This window comes from Haliaeetus albicilla, chromosome 12 (assembly GCF_947461875.1).
Source record: "Haliaeetus albicilla chromosome 12, bHalAlb1.1, whole genome shotgun sequence".
In the NCBI taxonomy this organism is placed as follows: domain Eukaryota; kingdom Metazoa; phylum Chordata; class Aves; order Accipitriformes; family Accipitridae; genus Haliaeetus; species Haliaeetus albicilla.
The window spans coordinates 16,512,347-16,526,440 of NC_091494.1; the positions used below are offsets into that span (position 1 = coordinate 16,512,347).

The following is a 14,094-nucleotide window of genomic DNA, read 5'->3' on the forward strand; positions in this document are numbered from 1 at the left end:
AAAAAAGAAATGATTCCACTGTCCGTGACATGCCAAGACATAAACTTCCCAGACTCGGATATCTTAAAGCTATTTCTTTTTTAAAAGATGAGAAAAATGGCCTTGATACCATCCTTTCAGAACAGTTTGGACTGTGAAAAATATATGAGCTGACACTTAAATGAAATGCTGCGATGTATACCATGCTTTTCCAACTGACTTTGGTTCAAATGTTCCAGGGCAACAGAATGGAACATGCACAGGCAATAAGCCTAGGAGGAATATTGCAACTGGCACATCTGATTCTCTTTTCTTCCCTTGGCTTTTGTGAGGATTGTCTGCAAAACATCTACATGACTTATTAATGAAGTGAACTGTATCAATGTATTGCTGAAACCAGTAATGCTGTTAACCACATTTGTCAGCATGAATTAAAGTCCGTTCAGCAAATTGCACCATTATGGTATAAAGGTCTGTTGATTTGCTTGATGCCTAGTTACTTGGTCTTACAAAGGATACTAACAAAGGAAAGTTTCTTTGGCAACAGTCCAGGGAGGCTTTCCTTCATCAAGGCTTGTGTTTTGTCACTCCATGGTATTTATGCAAGTCATTCATATTGATAAGATTGCAAATTTAGATCTTTTTAATGACAAAATGTAGTCCCAAAATGTAACACAGTGATTCAGATGTGGATGTAATTTGACTGTTTTGTTGTTTTTTTTTAATTAGATTTCATGTTTATGGCACCCCTTCCCATACTTATTTACAATTAGATGAATTCCATTTGTGTCTTGCAGGTATTTCCACTCAGAGCCTATCAAGGACCTACTTACTACTTTCCACTTCCTGTACGTGACACTTCCAGAGCAAAATACTCAGCACCCAATCATACTAACAAATCTATAAGCAAACAAGCTTGAGACTGGACTATGCAAGGAATATGTTTTTTGAGACTGCAATGGTATCTACTTTACAGAGAGCAATGACAATTGTTAGGGTTAAACAATTAAACCTCTTAAAACCTCTGGAAAATTATTTTTCCTAATTCCTTCTTACAAGAATCCCAATCTTCTTTCAGTTCTGAGAGGCCATCATGACAGTAAGGTAACCTGGTCAATAACGCACCATCTGCTTCCTCTGGGCAGAGTTCACAGGGATCTCCCCATCCCTGTCCCTTTAAGGCGCAGCAACACTCTTGTTTGGAGTGGTTTCGGGACTTCGGTACAGAACATTTTCCATCTTCGAATTTGGTAAAGCAGTAACTTACTCTTAGATCTGCACAGAGAAAAACTTGTTATGAGCAGTTAGGGTGACTTTGGCACAGTTTTCTCTTAGAGGTGTTAACTGCAAAATTACAGGAGCCCCTCCCCCAAACAAAACACCCAACTTCCATCTGAGTCTATCAAGAAGGACCATTATTGTCTCTGACTGGGGAAGATGTGAAGAGGGAGGGAAGCTCCCTGCCCCGGTAAAGGAAAGCTATAGGATAGGGTGTTCTACTTCAGTCATGGAAAAGGAGGGGTTTTTCCTCTTTTATCCAGCAGAGATGCAAGTGCTGTACTCCCATACTACCCTCACTCTTCTTTCTAAAAACTGAATAGTGGCTTAATTTATTTATATTCCATTATTAGTAAGAATCAATTGAGTCAAGAGATTTTAATCAACTTGCAATGATAATACGGTGTAGTGTTAAAATGAGAGGCAATTTTCAATACCGCTTTCCTTCCTCATTCTTCCCTGAAGTACACACAAAAAACCCTGGCCCAGTGGCACTACACTTTCCTCCCTTAGGCTGGGTAACCAGGATGCTGGAGCAGAGCTGAGATCACAGACCACAAGCACCCAGCAGGCAGAGAGCTGGCAGCTCCCTGCATTGGCAGGGGAACAGCAACAGGGCAGTTGTGGAAGCAGCTGCTCATCCAGTTTTCCGGCTGCAGCGTCAATGCTGGGCAATGTCCAGATTTTACAAAAGTCCTAGGTAATGGGAAGTTTTAAACAAAACTTTGTTTGGCCTGAGATACTTGAAAAAAAAAAAACCAAAACCAAAACCACCAGTCTTCTCCAGGGGATGGGGAGAAGCCCACAAAGTTCATACACACATTTTCCTCTGATGTTATGTGTGAAACAGTGGTCTGTGTTCATAAGGGAGAATAGGCTACATTCTTTTTTATGATTTTGTTTCTTGGGGTTTTTTTGTGACTTTTTTCCTTACCTGAAGAGAACACCCTCAGACTGAAGAAACCTCATTTACACAAGCTACAAAAGCACAGCTAAAACAGCCGTGCTGCTTTCTTGAAGTTGAGTGAAGTAACTGTGCCAAACTGCATGGTGGTTTGGAGACTTGGATGAACGTTCACTGCAGGTTGGATTCATTTTTACCAAAACCACAGTTTCACATAGCCCACTGTGAAGTGAAGAACTCACTATGGTGTCAACAAGCATCACTGTTCTGTGCCAAGCCTAACTACAGACGTCCTTATAAAGGTCTTAGTCATCTGTGGTTCCCACTGTGCACACCGTGTATAGGACATTTAATGATGTATCTCTTTAATAATTTCTCAAGTCTTTAAAATAACTCACTCCCTAATTTGCTGTGCTTGTTCTTTATCCACAAAATAAACTAACCTGTGGCTTTTCATTACTAGACGTTCAGCTTTTAGCATCTGATCTCTGTCTTAGTGCCCATGTTTAAGCTCTGAACAGTGTATGTGGTAATCTAGAAGCCAAAAGATGCTTCAGACTTTTCTAAGCAGATGGGTGTTTACTGACCACACAACACAGTTTAAGAATTTTTTCCATTGATCTTTCTTCCACCCACACATTTGTGGAGAGGAATAGCATATAACAAATGTTATTGTGAATTTGATAAGTACTCAGAACAGCCTTATTCCTGGAAATGCTGCTTTTAGCAGTGCATTGCAGTAGTCTCCTGCCTGTGTTCGTGCTCCGTCTCCCTGTCAGACGTGCCACAGCCTATACAGAGTCCAGGTAGCCTCAACATTTCTTCTAGGGGTGCAAGAAAGGGCTGCAGGGGAACATCATTTCCTCACTTAACCTGGTGCATTTAACATTACCTTCGCCCCTTTTATTGCAATGTTCTCTTTAATGACAAACAGATGGTAGGGAGAGACAGAACCTGGCCCCAACTACAGAATTATCATGTTTTCTTGTGAAAAACACTGTTTGAGTCAGAGTCTCCTTGTTATATTAGAAACAGGCAGCTAATAAGGCTTTTATAAAACAGCAAACAAATTTTGAAATGCTAGAAAATAGGAATGAACTTACCTTGGCATCGCCTTCCTGTAGAAGACAACACAAAGCCTTCTGGACACAGACATTTGAAACTGCCTGGAGTGTTGCTGCAAGTGCCCAGGGCACAAATTTCTGGCTGTTCCACACACTCATCAATGTCTTTAAGAAAAGTAATTAAAGAGATGAGAAATAAAAACATTTACACTGGCAGCTGTACTATGTAAAATGTAACCTTACATCATCACTGATATCTAACAGATTTGAAAAACAAAAAGGTCAAACAAAAAGAACAGACAGAAAGAGAAACAAGAAATCCAGGTGCAAAAATCCAGGGTTAGTTTTCAAATCCTCATCCAGTGGGCAAATCTCAGCAATGTACCATCAACCAAACAGCCTGGGATTAGATTTTTCTTGGGATTAGATCAGGTAGTTCTGTTTCAAACAAAAGTTGGTGAGACCTTTTCTGGGAAGTTAGTGACTTACTAGTGGCTACAGTTCAGAACTGTACACTGCCACAAAAGACTAAACATTACTCATGTTTAGATGCAGAGGGAAGAGGTAACAACTGTGAGTAGCTAGAAAAGGGACAGAAGAATTGTTCTGTACACACCTTCACATTTGTCATTCTGCAGGACATATCCAGGAGGACAAATACATCTGAATGACCCATCCAAGTTCTGACATGTGCCTGGTGAGCATTTTCCAGGCTCCAGTGCACACTCGTTGACATCTAAAAGAAAAGAAAGTCAATTTATTTGAGATAATTGCTATTATCTCAATAAATCTGTGGCTGAGGCTGCTTTAATTTTGATTCCATCAAACTGATGGTGGAACTTCCTAGGAGCAGAAGAGTCCTCTTCTCATCCTCTTGTCATTGTTTTCTTCTGCTAGGTACAATGATGATAGTGTGACAGTTTTCTCTGACCTCTTCTACTGTTTTACTAAGAGTATCTCCTCCAGGTTTGCTGCACTTTTTTTCCTACCCTAAAAGAAAGCACTCACCAACACAAGTCCTTCCATCCAGAGCCACCTCATAGCCATCATTGCAAAGACACTGAAAGGACCCGATCGTGTTCACACACTGACCATTCCTGCAGAGCATTCCATTTCCACTTGCACACTCGTCAACATCTAAGAAAAATAACATTGAAAGATATGTAAGGAACACCTACAACAAGTGAAATTGGGTAGGTGAGATTTGTTTCCGCTATACTGGCACGGTAACTGATAACACATAAATAATCCCGTTTCAAAAGCAAGTGAGGGGAAAATATCACTATTGGTCTATGTTGTAAAATTGTCAAAGCAAGAGTAAAAAAAAAAGAATGGCATATATCACATGCAAACTGGCTATAGAAAAGTGAGGAGTGCCTAATCAAAGAGGCCCTTTTTCAGACTGAAGAAATCAGTTTTTGTCTTTAATCACGCAAGGTGTGATCCTAACTCGATAGAGAAGATGGTACTAATGGTAGTTTCATTAGAAGTAGAAAGTCTTAGAAACATGTAACCAGTCTCAGCACTCCTTACCTATGCAGTCATTGTTGTGTGAGAGGATGAACCCCAAATTGCAGCGGCAGTTGAAAGAGCCAATGGTGTTTCTGCAGGTTCCGTTGCCGCAGGCGTCTCTCTCACACTCATTAATATCTACAAAGGAGAAAAAACAAGGAGCCAGAATTTTAATCACTGATGGGAAAAGGAAAGCCTGTAGCTGTCCCACAGGCCAGAGAAATAATCCACTGCCAACAGAGTGAATAGAAGGGAAAAAGATTATTGTATCTCCCAAAAAGAAGATTTTACATAGCTTTATACACTTGATATTAACATCTACAAAAATAATGAAGGGTCCAACAATCATTTATCTTACTATGGGTCCTATCTCACCCTTCCCAATGGAAGTCTAAGCTATCTTTAATCAGAAGCATTCTGAAATCTCCTCATCTTGCTCAGACAACAGACACTATACTAACAGCTGTGAACAGGTTAAATACAGAATTTCCTTCTTTACGAAGATGACTCCATTTCTGAAAAGGGCACTCTTCTGGCAAGACATCTACCCTTCACTTACTCTGTTAACAAGCAGGCTGCATACAATTGCTGCATTGCAATATTCATCTATTAAATTTCTTGCCTGAAGGAATAAATGAGACAAGATGCTTCAAAAATTCTGAGAAGAATGGAACATTTTACTGAAAAATGAAAGCATTAGCAGTTCATTAGACAGGATATGTATTTTTAAAGGTTCACTCTACTATAATGAGATGTTCTTCATTCATTATCAGCTTCCTGTCATCTCTAATTGCCAGCGATGGTGTTTTTGTACCTTTTGCCTGGTGGTAAATGGCTCACAATCTCAGTTCTTGTAACACAACTCCTTATGACAGAGAGGATAGACTTAATTAACTGTCATAATGGAAGCCTAAGTACAGCTTAATTTTATATACTTGCCTATACACATTGTTCTGTCATCATTGGTCTTGAATCCATTGTGACAAATGCAGTAGAAACTTCCAACAGTGTCAATACACTGCCCATGGCTGCAGATATTGGGAATTTCTTGACATTCATTCCGATCTGAAAACAAAGAGGCACAGTGAAAGTTAAGGCCTCTAAACTACAGGGGTGGAAAGATGTATTAGCAGCAACCATGATAGTTAGAATCCAGTACATGGCCCTAATCTAAAATAGTATTTTTAATTTATTAATGACAAAAGCATTACTAAGTAAATCTCAGAAATGGGCCTATTTGCTTGTAAACTACCTTTTCCAACATTAGTGGAGCTGAAAAAAATTTAGTGTAAAAATGATATTTACCAAACACAAATTCTTGCTGGAGGGAAAGCACATCACCATGGCTTTGAAAAGTAGAATTAATTACATGAAATTGTATAGGGAGATTTCTGAGCGTTCTACATTGACTGCAGCAGATGTGAAAGCCACACAGAATTCACAGTTTGTATCCTTCTCATGAAAACAACTACTTGCTTTTAGCTATGTTTGATTATAGCATAAATTGCTTGATTAACTCACAGAAATCATAGAAAACAGAAAGGGAGATGAATCCCACACTTTTCTCACTAAGCTTACAGAGAGATAAAATGCATTGTAGATTTATCTACTCATTGTGCAGAGATAAAACGGGTACATGTATACATATGTGTTGTAGCATCCATGCTTCTCATGCAATGTAATGATCCTGTAAAGCGGACAAAGCTCAAACAGCAAGAAGAGTTACTGCTATATGGAGTCAGAAAATATTTTGCCAACAGCAGCAAACGCTTGACTGCATAATTCTACAGAGAGATGGGGAAAGCTATCCTGCCACCATGTGATATGCTGCCTTACAATAGCAGGGCATCTATTACACTAGTTCAACAGCTGACTGCTTCCTACTACTCTTGTTACGAATGCTTTCGGGCAGAATCCAGGATTCTATCAACAGTAAATAAAACAAAATATTAAAAACCAAAATGTTCGCTGTCCAGCACATTTTTTTCTGTGACAAATCAGAAACATGATCAAATGAGGTCTTTCTGTTGATCTCATCACCAACAAGAGCTGGTTTGATTCAATATGCTACCTGTTGTTTCACCTGCTGCAGCTCCAAAATATGACAACTGAGATGCTGCCATAAGCAGCACCTGTATTAGAATCTATTAGATTTTAGTGTTCAGTAATTTTCTTTTTCATGCAATCTAAGCAAAGCAGATGCAGTTTCTTACCAAACCATTCCCAGTTCATTGCAAAACTAAGAGTCAGGTTGTTCCTAACTGCAAAGAACTTCATGTACTAAATCTTGTTTTCCTGCCTCTGTTGCCTCTTCTCTACACTCTACTTGGCACACAGACAATCCTGATAGCCACCTTTCCCAGGATTACTGTACATCAATTGGGGCCACTAGTAACTTTGGATGGGTGTTCACTGAGGACCAAGCTCTCCCAATGCTATTAATGATACTGCTGCTATTTAGAGTCTAAAGGAGGCAGAAAGAAAACCAATGCTGGATAACATGCTGTCTTAAGAACTCCTAATCTTCGCAACTCAGGAGAGTGGAGATGAAAGAAAAACTATGACTCTCTTTGGTGCTCTGTGGGCAAATGAATACTGAGTTAAAGTCCCAGGGATAAGTCACTTCTTTTGGGGTAAACAGAGAACATTGTAGCTTTTTAAAAATCGGAAGGCAGAATTGTCTTAAGTGCCAAAAAAGAGTTTATATGAACATTTATTTGTTATACCACAATAGGTAGCACCAGAAGAATGCTATTTTGCTAGTAAGATAAATGCAGTAGTCTTAGTACTAGTGGCTGTGATACAGCAGTTTTGATTCAATAGCATATAAACTACTGGGGTGTGATCATTTTCCATGCAGTAGCATGACTGATCCAACACTGCAAGGTGCTTAGCACTCTTTGCTCTCAGCAGAGAGGTTGGGAATTTCCTTACTTTGCTGGATCAAGTACTTTATCAACCACTTTTATTTTGACTCTAATTGTGTAACTTTATTTTCACTAACTATAAAATCAGAGGAAAATACAGGGAAGTATTACTGTTTGTGCCAAGTCATGTTTGGTATTGTAACCCATATCAGAACCTTCCCTGGCTCTTCCTGTACTGCTGTTAATGAACCCATAACAACAACAATTACATTAGGAACATATTGAATATTTACATGTGCCACTGCATAGCTTAACAAAACAAAGTTTTAGTTCTCATAGTAGTGTTCTGGTTGCCCGTACACCCTTTTCCCTCAAGGGTCACATAAAACAATGAAGAACCACACTGCAGGGAAAAATCCACTTCCTAAAACTCCAGTACTCAGAAGCAAAAACCCAAGGAAAGTGTTACCAGTTTCCGTTGTATTATTATTTTGTTCAGAAATGTATATTATATTTACAGCTGCTTGGCCCACAGCAGTGTTTAAAATCTCTGCAATTCTTCAAGTAATCAAGATAACATGAAGGCCTCTCTGGTCTATGATATTGTAAGAAAGCAAATAGATTAGAGAACTGCAGTTTAACAATAAGCTTTTTAAGTTAGTTATTGCATATGGCCTAGCAGATAAGTCCACCTTATCAGCAGACACCGCAGCAAGCAGCGAATTATTTGTAAAAATACAAGTGGCAAATAAATTGCTAAAACACATGTAGGAAATTATAATGAAAATCAAAGAATTTATGCAGAGGAAGGTCCCTGTCAGGACTGCAACTTAATTTTTAGTATCGGAAAATAGTTAGTCAAAAGGTAGTGAATCAATTGGTCTTCCCTCCCTAGACACAACATGGGCTAAAGAAAAATGTTTGCTGTTGGTGGGATAAAGCGGAAGACAAACACCTACTTAGGTGATTAACTCTCATTTATGCCTCTGAGATGGGCCCTTCAGCCTTCTGGGAATTACCACAATGTTTATGGGATGCCCTAAAAGGCTTTAAGAGGAGGATTCTTGGAGCCTCCTGGGCTATACTATCTTTCTGAAGAGGAGAGATTATTTTTTTAGACTTCTTTTAAAATATCTACTACTTTTTGCAGACCCTCACACAAACAAGCCAGAAGTACTCACCAGTGCAGCGGCCAGTTGATGTGAACCTGTAGCCAGGTTTACAGTCACAACGATAGCTACCAGCTGTGTTGACACATTCTGCATTCTGCTGACACACTGGTCCATTTTGGCATTCATCAATATCTGTCAATACAAAAAAGGAATTTGGTTGTTATGGTAAGCTGGCACTAGAAGGACACCAAAACCACCTTGTTTTTAGTGTAAAGAGTATTACCTTACCCAAATATAGGAATTTCTTCCTAATTCTGAAAAAATAAATATACTGATAAAAGTAGATACTTGGTTTCATTTAGGTATCTCCCTGAAATGACCCCAAACCCACATGTTCCATTTGTAAAATTCATTCCTATTTAGAAAATTTATATAATGGTTTTCTGAAGGCGTTGGAGAGCCCATGAAAGGCCTGCTGCAACACTTCACTTGGGTGGATTTCAATCTTAAGACTGTGATCAGAATAAGTAAGCTGCTATGTCTGCATAGATCTCCACTGGAGATTATGAGAATCTCCCTTGATCATAACAGAGCATCAAGATGCCTATTGGATATTAGTAGCTTTCAATGTAAACACCACCACAAAATTTTAGGCAAAAATTTTTGACCAATTTTCCTTACTTATGCTGCAAAAAGATATCCTTATTTCCCTAGAAATGTAACTGTGTTTCAGTTAGAAGCAGCATACAGAAGATGCTCCTACTCGAAGCTCTCAATGCCTTGCTTGCAGCACCCATGTTGTCAGCAGTCATAACCCACACCAGAGAATGATGGCAATTCATACTGCTGTTTCAAACTTTAGTTTCTCCATTAAACTAATACAATGTTACGAAATGTTTAAATTGGAAAGAAATCATCATGTGTTTATTATTTACAGAAATCTTTGTTCCATTAGAAAAAAATATCTTGCAATTAAAAAAAAATTGTGCTCATGATCTGACTCAAGACTACTACTCTTTTCTTGGCTTTACTGTCAAATGTGAAAAACAATGTTTCTTCCCATGACTGCTGACTCATGCTCCTTCAAGGCCTTAGATGTCTGATGGAAAATCTGGTATTTTCTATGCAAAAGAATTCTACATGTCTGAATTAACATAATTACACTGGTATCAGTATTTTTCCCTCATTAAGGAGGACTTGCAAGTATATCAGATTTGCCAGTGTCTGAATTGCCAGCTGGTGAAATCCCATTTCTCTGAATGAGATCAGCACTCTACCTTCGCAGATCAGTAGCTTGTCATTGTAGAAGAAACCCACAGGACACTCGCATCGGAAGCTGCCAACCATGTTTATACAGATCCCATTTTCACACACTCCAGGAATCTCTCTGCATTCATCAATATCTGGAAGAAGAAATTTTTTTAAATACTTGTAAACAGCACTTCATGAAATCTTCTGCTACATAATATGTCCTTATGCATTTATCCTTAAGAGAATTACCAAACATAATGCGAGCATAAGAATGTTCCCAACTGTGATAGACAGTGAGTCATTCCAAACTGTGGAAATGTAGATATTTCATATATCCTCAGGTTCTGACTCTTCACTGTAGTGAAGATATATCCTGCCACACAGGAATGCAGAGGGTAGCACACGTCCTTCCCTCCTGTCTCCCACCCACAGCCCTGATGAACCTCCTCACTTTCCTGAGCGTTACAGTGGAGTTATCGGCAAAAGCCAGAGAGAACGTCACTGTCTTTGGTTTAATACAGGAGAGCACGACTGAATGCAAACACTTGTCAGAATTAGTTTTGCACTGTTTTTACCCTTGCTAATCTGAAAAAGACTTTCATGTTTTTATGTAACAGTTTGAAAGTGCCAATGCCAGGTAACATCTGAAGTGCTGCCAACATGCTATTAATTAGATTTATTAAGCCAGGAAGCCAGGGTTTGCCAATGCTCTATATACACCTGCATTAAGTAACTGATTTAGGCAGAAAAAACCCCAGCTGCTATTACAATTATGTGTCTTGCTTATTGGGTCCTTAAGTTACACATCTTTAATATTCTGACAACATGAGAGAGTTCAGAGACTCCCCCAAACCCTCTCCCTTTAGTAAAAATTGCCACATGCACTGATGTACATAAGACAGAGAATATGGTGGTAAATTGTCAACTAACATGAGTTTCCATCACATAATGTTTTGGGTTATTTTTATTTTGCTGCTGGATCAAACCTTTCATTTCCTACATTAGATTCTGTAATTCTGAATCCTCTGATTATATAAGGGACTGCAACTCTCCTGGCACACACATTGATTGCTACAGATGCAGCTTTTACATATGCATGTTAGCATAACCCAAGGTCTCCCAGCTGATGCTGATGAATGGCCCAACGAGTTTGATGAGGCTCAGCAACAATTTGAGCTAATGTTAATAGCTAGAAGGGGGAACTTTGCTTCTAAGCAATGACCTGGTAAAAAATAAATACCATACATTCCTGTAACTTCTTTAAAAATTACATCCCCATTTTACTAGAATTATTTCCATCTAACTAGCTGAACACTGCATCACAGCAACAGCTTAATGCTAAAGCACCTGATTACTGCCTGTATGCTGCTGCCTATGTTTGTTACAAGGCACATTATCTGCTTCTTATTTGCATTTTTGTGTGAATAAAAACAAAAGGAAGTCCCATTAGGGATTTACTCAACTCCTTGTCTTAGAATTCCTCATTCTCTCCCTCTTTTTGTTTTGCAATTTGTTACTCACGATTCAAATGTTACACACAATAACATATGTAAGAAATATTGCAGCTGAGCAGTAAAAAGGATTTTTGTGTCAAACCAATACACAGGGGGACTGATGTGAAATGTCAGATTAAATCTCTGCTTTCGTTTGAAGGAAAGACTCCTAATTCCTCTCAGACCAAATGCTGGTTGGCCTTAGTCCCAGACCTCTTATTCTCAGTATCTGTGCCCTGCTCATGTAGTAGGCCTGATTACAGTTTCTTTGGAGCTTTATGTTGCCTTGATTACAAGCAGCAATTATCATTGCTGCCAGCTAGGAGGAGCTAGGCAGAAAGTTTGTAGGCTCATTTGAACGGAGGGTTGAACTCCATTACACTGTTTAGTCGTTATTCCTCCCATGAAAAAAATAATTGGGAAAACAAATCTCCCCTCTTCCCTGGGCAGAGGTAGCATGGAATTTAGGTCAAAGCAGAAATTACAACTCACCAACTGGTAGTCCTGTATAAATGTCAATGAAGAAGCCAGGCCTTTGACTTCCACAGAGTGTGGAGAACTCATCTGCAACAGGAAAACAAAGCAGCAATTATATTATTTGGAATTAATCAACAATCAAAAATTCATTACATCCTTTGCCCAAGAAAATTATTCTACTCTTTCAGCACCTGCAAGGCACATAGAGGTATCCAGACCCTTCCCCAAGGCTCACCATGTGATGTGCTTAGTACGCACTTGGGTTCTCATTCAAAGGCCACTGAAATTAGCAAATAAAAAGATGTAGAAGGCTTGGGATCATATGCTGATTTTGCTTTGCATATGATTATATCTGTGCATTACAGTTTTTGCATACAAGGCCAGATCTGAATTTTAAAAACCTGAACTGTAAGTTGGACATTATCTGAATAACAATCTACGAATTTTGTTCTTGAAGCAAACCACCTCGAACCAGAGCGGGATGTCCTGGGCTCAACTCTGCAGAGTCTTATCTAGTGTGGAGGAATCCTATATGCTCATACAATTAGCCCAGAAACTCCGACATCTTACATTTAGCTGATTGACACAGATCATTCTCAGAAGAGACCGAGGTACCTCTGTAAACCCATGGTTACCACAAAGGCCCTTTGTGGCAATCAGCAGTCAAGGCACAGCACAGCAGACACCGTATTTGTTGGAGCAATGCCAATAAAACCTTGGTCAGTGCCTCAACACTGGATCAACAGGCATTTGCAAAGAGACAGATTAACCAATGTAGAGCATGCAGTCTCCCAGAAAGGGAAACTGGCACAAAGGAGGCATGGCCCAGCAGCATGAACACAAACCATTCCACATATGCCTTCACTGTGACTAGGGCTGATCACCTCCAGGCCAAAAAAGTAACTAATCCCTTCATTTTAGACATACAAGAGCAGACAAAGACATAGCATCTCTAACAATGTTACACCCGCTAATAGTTAATTATGATGTTACCAAGACTTTCAAATAGTTTTGCAATGCAAAAACGTACCAGTGCTCGGGATAGGACACTGTTCACAAGGCTTATTCCATGCACGTCCAATGTTGTAGGAACAGCAGCACATTTTCTTGGTCATGTTAAAGAGCAGCTCACCATCACAGGTTTGGTTGTCAGCATAGTAATTTCTGTAACACAAACTTCTTCTCATATCTGTGAAAATGAAGAAGAACCCAGGCCAATGCATTAGCTACTCTTACAGGAGATAATCTACCTGAAGGGCTTAGGAGATACCTCCTTCAAATATGTACTTTTTAGACCCCTGTCAAGTAGATGCTGCAGCACCGTAGAATACTACAGAACAGCTTGTCCCTAGAAGATTACTCTAAAAGTATGAAAAAGTGTTTGCAATACAAATATTCAAGAGCAACCAACACAGCTGTAACACTGATCAGACTCATCAAAGGATTCAATATTGGCCTTTTGCCCAACACTGAAAAATATAAGCTAGTTTATGGTTCCCCCTAAGAACTGTACACAGTTTGTGACTTCATTCTGTGAAGTCTGAGTAATTTCAGTTATGTTTCACATGTAGAAGCTTTTAAAGCTGAAGTGAAACTTGGAAGGGATGAACACAGAAAATATCAAACTGAAGGAGAAATTCTGACGAGGTACTGAAAGATCTGTATTAAAACTGATCTGCTTTGCTTTATTTAATAAAATTAATGAAAGAAGCTTGATCTTTCATTTAGTTAATTCTTGTACAACTAAATTCAGAGAAAGAGTTCTGATTTGTGCCTGGTAAAGCCCTGGCTCCAAGCACTAAGATAAAGCTTTAAAAAAAACCAACAACCCATACCCATGCAGTTGTTTCCTCCATTGACTTGCATGTAATCAGGAGGACAGATGCAGGTGTAGTTCCCAACAGTATTGTAACACGTGCCAGGTCCACAAATGCCAGGTGTATCACACTCATTCACATCTAGAAGAGAACAAAAAGGCAGTGAGCGGCCCCAGAAGCTTTCGTATTGTGCTTCTGAGAATGAAAATGTCTCGGTAAAGACTGAGGTAGGAAGGTGCTGGTGGAAGAGAGCTGAAGAGGCTCTGAGTCAGGTCATGGTGGAGTGAAGCCCACATAGCAAAGGAAGTGGTGGCACAGGTGGCTGTGGAAAGCCTGGCTG

At 39.3% G+C, this 14,094-nt stretch overlaps 1 protein-coding gene across 1 annotated transcript in view; it reads right to left on the reverse strand.

Moving 5' to 3' along the window:
* The window catches only part of FBN1 (fibrillin 1), a 158,971-nt gene that overhangs the window by 19,580 nt on the left and 125,297 nt on the right, over window positions 1-14,094 (reverse strand). The window contains exons 41-51 of the mRNA XM_069798288.1: window positions 13,773-13,895; window positions 12,968-13,126; window positions 11,953-12,024; window positions 9,994-10,119; window positions 8,786-8,908; window positions 5,677-5,802; window positions 4,759-4,875; window positions 4,234-4,362; window positions 3,842-3,961; window positions 3,265-3,390; window positions 1,105-1,254 (exon numbers count right to left, since the gene is read on the reverse strand). Coding sequence (XP_069654389.1) covers window positions 1,105-1,254; window positions 3,265-3,390; window positions 3,842-3,961; window positions 4,234-4,362; window positions 4,759-4,875; window positions 5,677-5,802; window positions 8,786-8,908; window positions 9,994-10,119; window positions 11,953-12,024; window positions 12,968-13,126; window positions 13,773-13,895 — 1,371 coding nt within the window. The remainder of the gene's footprint in view (window positions 1-1,104; window positions 1,255-3,264; window positions 3,391-3,841; window positions 3,962-4,233; window positions 4,363-4,758; window positions 4,876-5,676; window positions 5,803-8,785; window positions 8,909-9,993; window positions 10,120-11,952; window positions 12,025-12,967; window positions 13,127-13,772; window positions 13,896-14,094) is intronic.